The sequence below is a fragment of the Bos grunniens genome, chromosome 7 (assembly GCF_055505025.1).
Source record: "Bos grunniens cultivar Pamir isolate PY7600 chromosome 7, Bosgru_T2T1.0, whole genome shotgun sequence".
NCBI lineage: Eukaryota > Metazoa > Chordata > Mammalia > Artiodactyla > Bovidae > Bos > Bos grunniens.
The window spans coordinates 3,684,871-3,694,823 of record NC_141171.1 but is presented as its reverse complement, the minus strand read 5'-3'; the positions used below and the strand labels follow the sequence as shown (position 1 = coordinate 3,694,823).

General features: G+C 40.7%; 1 protein-coding gene across 2 annotated transcripts in view; it reads right to left on the bottom strand.

Annotated features, from left to right (window-relative positions):
- Positions 1-760: 760 nt before the first annotated feature.
- ZNF93 (zinc finger protein 93) overlaps positions 761-9,953 on the bottom strand; it is a 49,823-nt gene continuing 40,630 nt past the window's right edge. Inside the window, exon 5 of one of the 2 annotated variants that reach the window (XM_086408110.1) lies at positions 761-4,187. In XM_086408110.1, coding sequence (XP_086264236.1) covers positions 4,150-4,187 — 38 coding nt within the window. In that variant the 3' untranslated portion in view covers positions 761-4,149. The remainder of the gene's footprint in view (positions 4,188-9,953) is intronic. The other variant, XM_086408108.1, reaches the window with a different exon arrangement.

Genomic DNA, 9,953 nt, shown 5'->3' with positions numbered 1-9,953 from the left:
TAGCATAGTCAGTGAAGCAGAAGTGTATGTTTTTCTGGAATTCTTTTGTTTTTTTTCTATGATCAAACAGATGTAGGCAATTTGATCTCTGGTTTCTCTGCCTTTTCTAAATCCAGCTTGAACATCTGGAAATTCTCATTTCATGTACTATTGAAGCCTGGCTTGGAGAATTTTGAGCATTACTTTGCTAGTATGTGAAATGAATGCAATTGTGCAGTAGTTTGAACATTCTTTGGCATTGCCTTTCTTTGGGATTGGAATGAAAATTGACCTTTTCCAGTCCTGTGGCCACTGCTAGGTTTTCCAAATTTGTTGGCATATTGAGTGTTGCACTTTCACAGGATCATCTTTTAGGTTTTAAAGTAGCTCAACTGGAATTCTATCACTGCCACTAACTTTGTTCATAGTGATGCTTCTTAAGGCCCACTTGCCTTCAGATTCCAGGATGTCTGGCTCTCAGTGAGTGATCACACCATCATGTTTATCCGGGTCATCGAGACCTTTTTATTGTACAGTTCTTCTGTGTATTCTTACCACCCCTTCTTAATATCTCCTACTTTGGTAGGTCCCTACCATTTGTGTCTTATATTGTGCTCATCTTTACAAGAAATGATCCTTTGGTATCTCTAATTTTCTTGAAGTTATCTCTAGTCTTTCCCATTCTATCATTTTCCTCTATTTCTTTGCATTCATCACTTAGGAAGATTTCTCTCTCCTTGCAATTCTTCAAAACTCTGCATTCAGATGGGTATATCTTTCCTTTTCTCATTTGCCTTTTGTTTCTCTTCTTTTCTCAGTTATTTGTACGGCCTCGTCAGACAACCATTTTGCCTTTTTGCATTTCTTTTTCTTTGGGATGGTTTTGACCACCGCCTCCTGTACAATGTCACAAACCTCCATCCATAGTTCTTCAGGCACTCTGTCTATCAGATCTAGGCCCTTGAATCTATTTGTTACTTCCATTGTATAATCGTAAGGAATTTGATTTAGGTCATATCTGAATGGCCTAGTGGTTTTCCTTTCTTTCTTCAATTTAAGTCTGAATTTGGCAATAAGGAGTTCACGATCTGTGCCACAGTCAGCTCCCAGTCTTGTTTTTGCTGACTGTATAGTGTTTCTCCATCTTCAGCTGCAAAGAATATAATCAGTCTGATTTCAGTTGACCATCTGGTGATGACCATGTGTAGAGTAGTCTCTTGCTTTGTTGAAAGAGGGTGTTTGCTATGACCAGTGAGTTTTCTTGGCAAAACTCTGTCAGCCTTTGCCCTGCTTCATTTTATACTCCAAGGCCAAACTTGCCTGTTACTCCAGGTATTTCTTGACTTCCTACTTTTGCATTCTAGTTCCTTATGATGAAAATAACATTTTTGGTTCTTTTCAACTTCAGCTTCTTCAACCATTCAACTTCAGCTTCTTCGGCATTAGTGCTTGGGGCACAGAATTGGACTACTGCAATATTGAGTGGTTTGCCTAGGAAATGAACAGATACCATTTTGTCATTTTAGAGATTGCACCCAATTACTGCATTTTGGACTCTTTTGCTGACTATGAGGGCTACTCCATTTCTTGTAAGGGATTCTTACCCCCAGTAGTAGATATAATGGTCATCTGAATTAAACTCACCCATTCAGTTCCATTTTAGTTCACTGATTCTGAAAATGTCAATGTGCACTCTTGCCATTCCTGTTGGACCACTTCCACTTTACCTTGATTCACGGACCAAATATTCCAAATTCCTATGCAATATTGTTCTTACAGCATCAGACTTTACTTCCACCACTAGATACATCCAAGCCTGAGCACTGTTTCCACTTTGGCTCAGCCTCTATTCTTTCTGGAGCTATTTCCTCACTCTTCTCCAGTAGCATATTGGGCACCTGGGGAGTTCATATTTCAGTGTCATGTCTTTTCATCTTTTCATGCTATTCATGAGGTTCTCAAGGCAAGAATGCTGAATTGGTTTGACATTCCATTTTCCAGTGGACCACCTTTTGTCAGAATTCTCCACCATGACCCTTCTATCTTGGGTGGTCTTATACAGCATGGCTCAGTTTCATTGAGTTAGACAAGGCTGTGATCTATGTAATAAATTTGGTTAGTTTTCTATGATTGTGGTTTTCATTCCTTCTGCCCTCTGATGGACAAGGAAAAGAGGCTTGTGGAAGCTTCCTGATGGAAAGTACTGATCAAAAGCTTTAGACACAAGTAAGACTTATGAAAATTCAGCACCACTAAACTAATTTTGCAACAAATACTACAGGAACTTTCCTAGGCAGGAAGCACAAGAGAAAGAAGTTCAGTTCAATCACTCAGTCATGTCCGACTCTTTGCGACTCCATGGTTTGCAGCACACCAGGCCTCCCTGTCCATCATTAACTCCCAGAGTTTACGCAAACTCATGTCTACTGAGTTGGTGATGCCATCCAATATCTCATCCTCTGTCATCCCCTTCTCCTCTCACCTTCAATCTTTCCCAGCAGCAGGGTCTTTTCAAATGACTCAGTTCTTTGCATCAGGCGGCCAAAGTATTGGAGTTTCAGCTTCAGCATCAGTCCTTCCAATGAATATTCAGGACTGATTACCTTTAGGATGGACTGGTTGGATCTCCTTGCTATCCAAGGGACTCTCAAGAGTCTTCTCCAACACCATGGTTCAAAAGCATCAATTCTTCAGCTCTCAGCTTTCTTTATAGTCCAACTCTCACATCCATACATGACTACTGGAAAAACCATAGCTGTGATTAGATGGAGCTTTGTTGGCAAAGTAATGTCTTTGCTTTTTAACATGTTGTTTAGGTTGGTTATAACTTTTCTTCCAAGGAGCAAGCGTCTTCTAATTTCATGGCTGCAGTCATCATTTGCAGTGATTTGGGAGCCCCCAAAATAGTCTGCCACTGTTTCCATTGTTTCCCCATCTATTTGCCACGAAGTGATGGGACCAGATGCCATGATCTAAGTTTTCTGAATGTTGAGTTTTAAGCCAACTTTTTCACTCTCCTCTTTCACTTTCATCAAGAGGCTCTTTAGTTCTTCTTTCCTTTCCACCATAAGGGTAGTGTCATCTGAGTATCTGAGGTTATTGATATTTTTCCCAGCAATCTATAACAGCTTGTGCTTCATCCATCCCAGCATTTCTCATGACGTACTCTGCATATAAGTTAAATAAGCAGGGTGACAATATACAGGCTGGACGTACTCCTTTCCCAATTTTGAACTACTCTGTTGTTCCATGTCTTGTTCTAACTGTTGCTTCTTGACCTGCAAACAGATTTCTCAGGAGGCAGGTCAGGAGGTCTGGTATTCCCATCTCTTGAAGAATTTTTAGCGATTTGTTGTGATCCACACAGTCAAAGGCATTACCATAGTCAATAAAGCAAAAGTAGATGTTTTTCTGGAACTCTCTTGCTTTTTCGATCATCCAACAGATGTGGCAATTTGATCTCTGGTTCCTCTGCCTTTTCTGAATCCAGCTTGAACATCTGGAAGTTCATGGTTCACATACTGTTGAAGCCTGGCTTGGAGAATTTTGAACATTACTTTGCTATCATGTGAGATGAGTGCAATTGTGCAGTAGTCTGAACATTCTTTGGCATTGCCTTTCTTTGGGATTGGAATAAAAACTGACCTTTTCCAGTCCTGTGGCCACTGCTGAGTTTTCCAAATTTGCTGGCATATTGAGTGCAGCACTTTCACAGTATCATCTTTTAGGATTTGAAAGAGCTCAACTGGAATTTCATCACCTCCACTAGCTTTGTTCATAGTGATGGTTCTTAAGGCCCCCTTGACTTCACATTTCAGGATGTCTGGTTCTAGGTGAGTGATCACACCATCATGGTTATCTGGGTCGTGAAGATCTTTTTTGTACAGTTCTTCTGTGTATTCTTGCCACCTCTTCTTAATATCTTCTGCTTCTGTTAGGTCCATACCATTTCTGTCCTTTATTGTTCCCATCTTTGCATTAAATGTCCCCTTGGTATTCTAATTTTCTTGAAGAGATCTCTAGTCTTTCCCATTTTATTGTTTTCCTCTATTTCTTTGCATTGATCATCGAGGAAGGCTTTCTTATCTCTCCTTGCTACTCTTTGGAACTCTGCATTCAAATGGGTATATCTTTCCTTACCTCATGTTAAAATATCTTCAGTTTTAAAACTTAAATGACTCTCAATTGAAATATTAAAAATTTTAAGCCTGTAAAGAAAGAAAAAGAATGTTAGGGACAAGAGAAGCTTCTGGGCACAATGTCCTATTAGCCACTTTTCTTTTTCTCTAAACTTTCTGCCCCAGTCTCAGAACCTTCACCAGCCTTAAATCCCCACCCCTCCCCCCTGCCCCAGGCTCACAGGGGCATCTCTGAGACTGACAGGGCCTATGACCTCCTGTACCTGGGACAGGGATGTTGTTCACAGAATCTGGGTGAGCAGCAGATGTTCAAGGCCCTTTCTAAGGACAGATTACATTCCTGAAATGAAGGATGAGACCATCCAGGCCTTAAAATTCTTAGTCAAAGTCCTTGTGTTCTGTGAGTTTTCAGATTTCATTATTCATTACTGAACTTGAACAATACCCAGGCACACAGAAGCTTCCCAACAAGACCATGAGTACAGGGACTGGACATTACTTCTCCCAGTGATGCTGGGTCCCAACTTTCTCATTAATATTTTATCCTCTCCCACCGACAGACACAAAGGCAGGTGTGGGTCTTGCCGGTGTAGAGGGAGGGTCTCTGAAAACCAGTGAAATATACAGTGAGTCATGCCAAAGTGCACCCACATTTCTCTGTCCCTTCCTGGCCAGTACTTGCTACAAAATGGGGAATCCTTTTTCATCTTGAGTCAAGGAAGAATCATGCACAGCAAAGACAACCCCAAGACTATCAAGCCCAGGGCCATAAAGAAGAACTGGAAACAATGTCCTCAGGTTAGTTTGTAAGATTTGAATACTCGTGAGGCCAACAAGTGAACACTGGCGCATCATTATGAAGAAAACCTAAAGAAGAACTTGGGCCAGACTGGAAAGAACATGTCCCCTCTGGTATGTCTCTTCTCCATTCCATTTTCATGATATTTAAGTAACTAACATGGGCTGACCCAGACAATCACACTCTGCCCTAAGCCAAGTAGAGAATTATGAGACCAGGCTTTGCCCATGGTCCTGTTTTCACAAGACTGGAAAGGATTTCACACTCTGAACCTGCCATACATCTCTCTCCTAGTTGCTCCTTTACAACTATGGCTCAAAGCAATGATGCTGAGGGAATGAGAGAATCATCTGTGGATATTGCTCACAGTGTTCACAGCTCCTGAGGAAGACAGGTTCAGAGGAAGAGAGACAGGAAGTAGATCTGGGTCACCTAATCCAGCCCTGAAGGTATTTGCTCCAGTCAGCTCTTCCCTGTGGACATGGCCACCTCCCACTTCTCAGGACCAGCTCCAGGCTTGGTTCCTGAGGGTCAGAGCTCTGGATACCCACCTCAAAAGTGAACTATACTGAGACACTTGACTACTGTAATAGGTTCTGTGAAACTTGGGTCTTGTCTGGCTATCTCAACACCCATTTCCTTGTCTTCTGTTGAAGACCTCAAGCCTAGTAACAGTGGTGGACTTTATCAGCTTCTCGTCTTGAAGACGGGACTTAAAGTCACTCAAACCTGTGTTATGTAGCAACTTCCCACTAGCTATCTATTTTACATATGGTAATGCATATATTATACATGACCAACCTAGACAGCATATTAAAGAGCAGAGACATTACTTTGCCAACAGAGGTCCGTCTAGTCAAGGCTATGGTTTTTCCTGTGGTCATGTATGGATGTGAGAGTTGGACTGTGAAGAAGGCTGAGCGCCGAAGAATTGATGCTTTTGAACTGTGGTATTGGAGAAGACCCTTGAGAGTCCCTTGGACTGCAAGGAGATCCAACCAGTCCATTCTAAAGGAGATCAGCCCTGGGATTTCTTTGGAAGGAATGATGCTAAAGCTGAAACTCCAATACTTTGGCCACCTGATGTGAAGAACTGAGTCATTTGAAAAGACCCTGCTGCTGGGAAAGATTGAAGGCGGGAGGAGAAGGGGACAACAGAGGATGAGATGGTTGGAATGGCATCACTGACTCAATGGACATGAGTTTGAATAAACTCCAGGAGTTGGTGATGGACAGGGAGGCCTGGCACGCTGCAGTCCATGGGGTCACAGAGTCAGACATGACTGAGTGACTGAACTGAACTGAATGTATATATTTTAATGCTACTCTCTCAATCTGTCCCATCTTCTCCTTCCCCCACTGTGTCCACAAATCTGTACTCTACATGTGCCTCTCTATTCATGTTCTACAAATAGGTTCATCTACAAATAGGTCCATTTTTATAGATTCCATATATAAGCATTAATATCACCCTGGTGCTCTGTGATGACCTAGAGTGGTGAGATGAGGGGGTGGGTGGGAGGATGGCTCAGGAGGGAGGGGACGTGTGTATACTTATAGCTGATTGACACTGTTACATGTGGCAGAAACCAACACAACATTATTCTCCAAATAAAAATTGTTTAGAAAGTCGTTTAAACTGGATACCAATTCTGTTTGAAAGACAAGGGTTGCATCCACTGAACTGTGTAACATCAGAAGGTTAATACTGTGTGTGTGTGTGTGTGTGTGTAGAGTTCAGTAAAATAATCCAGCCAGTCATTAACAATATAAACATGTTAATAGAAGCAATGATCTACAGGGGTTTGACATACTCCAACAAAAGATATGAAACATACAAAGAAAGAGGGAAGGAAGGCCTGTATGCTGGAAAATAAGCAGGGACCAGAAATTGCTTGTGAATAGGTGACAATTGAAACAGAAAAAGACTTCAAAATAGCTAAAAAGTACAGTTAAAATGAAAAATTTACTAGAGTGTCTCAATAAATTTGAACTAGTAGAAACAATAATTAGCAAACTTAAATGTGGATTGATAATAAAAATTATGTAACCTGAGAGAAGAGAGGATGAAATAAACTGAAAGGAGACTCAGAAAACATGGGACATGGTTAAATAAATACACAATGGGAGTATCAGAAGGATAGGAGAGAAGGGAACATAAAATTATTTTGAGGAAATAATAACTGAAAATAAGCCAAATTTATCTTTAAAAATACAATAATCTACATATTCAGGAAACTCAACAAATTTCAACTAAAACAAATGCAAAGAGAGCCACAATTAGATCCATCACATTAAAAAACTGAAAGCCAAAACAAAACAAAACATACTCTTGAAAAACCACTTGTGGTTGTAAGGGAAACTTAATAAGAATAGCAGCTAACTTCTCTTTTTTTAATTACTTTTTTCTTTAATTTTTTAATGTTAAAATTTTTTTATTTTTAAAAAATGAATTAAGAAAAATGTTTTTTGACTGTACTGCTTGGCATGTGGGAACTTAGTTCCAAAACCAGGGATTGAACCCACAGCCCCTGCAGTGGAAGTGCAGTCTTAACCACAGGACTGCCAAGGAAGCCCTAATGGTTATCTTCTTATCAGGAACAATGGAGTCTAGAAAACAGTGGGATATTCAGGGAACTAAAGAAACAATTGCACTCATCTCACATGACAGCAAAGTAATGCTCAAAATTCTCCAAGCCAGGCTTCAACAGTATGTGAACCGTGAACTTCTAGATGTTCAAGCTGGATTCAGAAAAGGCAGAGGAACCAGAGATCAAATTGCCAACATCTGTTGGATCATTGAAAAAGCAAGAGAGTTCCAGAAAAACATCTACTTTTGCTTTATTGACTACACCAAAGCCTTTGTCTGTGTGGATCACAACAAATCACTAAAAATTCTTCAAGAGATGGGAATACCAGATCACTTGACCTGCCTTCTGAGGAATCTGTATGCAGGTGAAGAAGCAACAGTTAGAACAAGACATGGAACAACAGACTGGTTCAAAATTGGGAAAGGAGTACGTCCAGCCTGTATATTGTCACCCTGCTTATTTAACTTATATGCAGAATACATCATGTGAATTGCTGGGATGGATGAAGCACAAGCTGGAATCAAGATTGCTGGGAGAAATATTAAGAACCTCAGATACTCAAATGACACCAACCTATGGAAGAAAGCAAAGACAAACTAAAGAGCCTCTTGAGGAAAGTGAAAGAAAAGAGTGAAAAAGTTGGCTTAAAACTCAACTTTCTGGGAAAAAGACCTAAACAGACATTTCTCCAAAGAAGGCATATAGGTGGATAACAAACATGAAAAGATGCTCAACACTGTCATTATTAGAGAAAGGCAAATCAAAACTACAATGAGATATCACCTCACACCAGTCAGAATGACCATCATCAAAAAGTTTACAAACAATAAATGTTGGAGAGGGTGTGGAGAAAAGGGAATGCTCCTGCACTGTTGGTGGGAATGTAAATTGATACAGCCACTATGGAAGACGGTATGGAGAGTCCTTAAAAACTAGGAATAAAACCACCATATGACCCAGCAATGCCACTCCTAGGCATATACCCTGAGGAAACCAAAATCGAAAAACACACATATATCCCATTGCTCATTGCAGCACTGTTTACAATAGCTAGAACATGGGAGCAACCTAGATGTCCATCAACAAATGAATGGATAAAGACCTCGTGGTACATATACACAATGGAGTATTACTCAGCCATAAGAAGGAATGCATTTGAGTCAGCTCGAATGAGGTGGATGAACCTAGAACCTATTATACAGAGTGAAGTAAATCAGAAAGAGAAAGATAAATATCGTATTCTAACACATAAATATGGAATCTAGAAAAATGGTACTGAAGAACTTATTTACAGGGAAGCAATGGAGAAACAGACATAGAGAACAGACTTATGGACATGGGAGAGGGGAGGAGAGGGTGAGATGTATGGAAAGAGTAACATGGAAACTTACATTGCCGTATATAAAATAGATAGCCAATGGGAATCTGCTGTATGGCTCAGGAAACTCAAACAGGGGCTCTGTATCAACCTAGAGGGGTGGGATGGGGAGGGAGATGGGAGGGAAGTTCAAAAGGGAGGGGATAGATGTATACCTGTGACTGATTCATGTTGAGGTTTTACAGAAAACAATAAAATTATGTGAGGCAATTATCCTTCAATTAGGAAATAAATAAACTTTTAAAAAGAGAAAGTGAGAAAGCTAAGATCATGGCATCCGGTCCCATCACTTAATGGCAAAGAGACAGGGGAACAAGGGAAACAGTGAGAGACTTTATTTTGGGGGACTCTAAAATCACTGCAGATGGTGACTGTAGCCATGAAATTAAAAGATGCTGACTCCTCCTTGGAAGAAAAGTTATGACCAACCTAGATAGCATATTCAAAAGCAGAGACATTACTTTGCTGACAAAGGTCCGTCTAGTCAAAGCTATGGTTTTTCCAGTAGTCATGTGTGGATGTGAGAGTTGGACCACAAAGAAGGCTGAGTGCTAAAGACTGATGCTTTCGAACTGGGTGTTGGAGAAGACTCTTTAGAGTCTCTTGGATTGCAAGGAGATTCAACCAGCCAATCCTAAAGGAAATCAGTCCTGAATATTCATTGGAAGGACTGATGCTGAAGCTGAAACTCCAATACTTTGGCTACCTGATGAGAAGAACTGACTCATTGGAAAAGACCCACCCTATTCTGGGAAAGGTTGAAGGCAGGAGAAGGGAATGACAGAGGATGAGATGGTTGGATGGCATCACCAACTCAATGGACATGAGTTTCAGGAAGCTTCGGGTGTTGGTGATGGACCAGGAAGCCTGGCATGCTGCAGTCCATGGGGTTGCAAAGAGTTGGACATGACTGAGCAACTGAACTGACTGATGGATGTTCAAAACCATCAGTTCTTTGGTGCTCAGCCTTTGTTATGGCCAACTCTCATATCCATATGTAACTACTGGAAAACCATAGCTTTGCCTATACAGACCTTTGTCAGAAAAGTAATGTCTCTGCTTTTTGG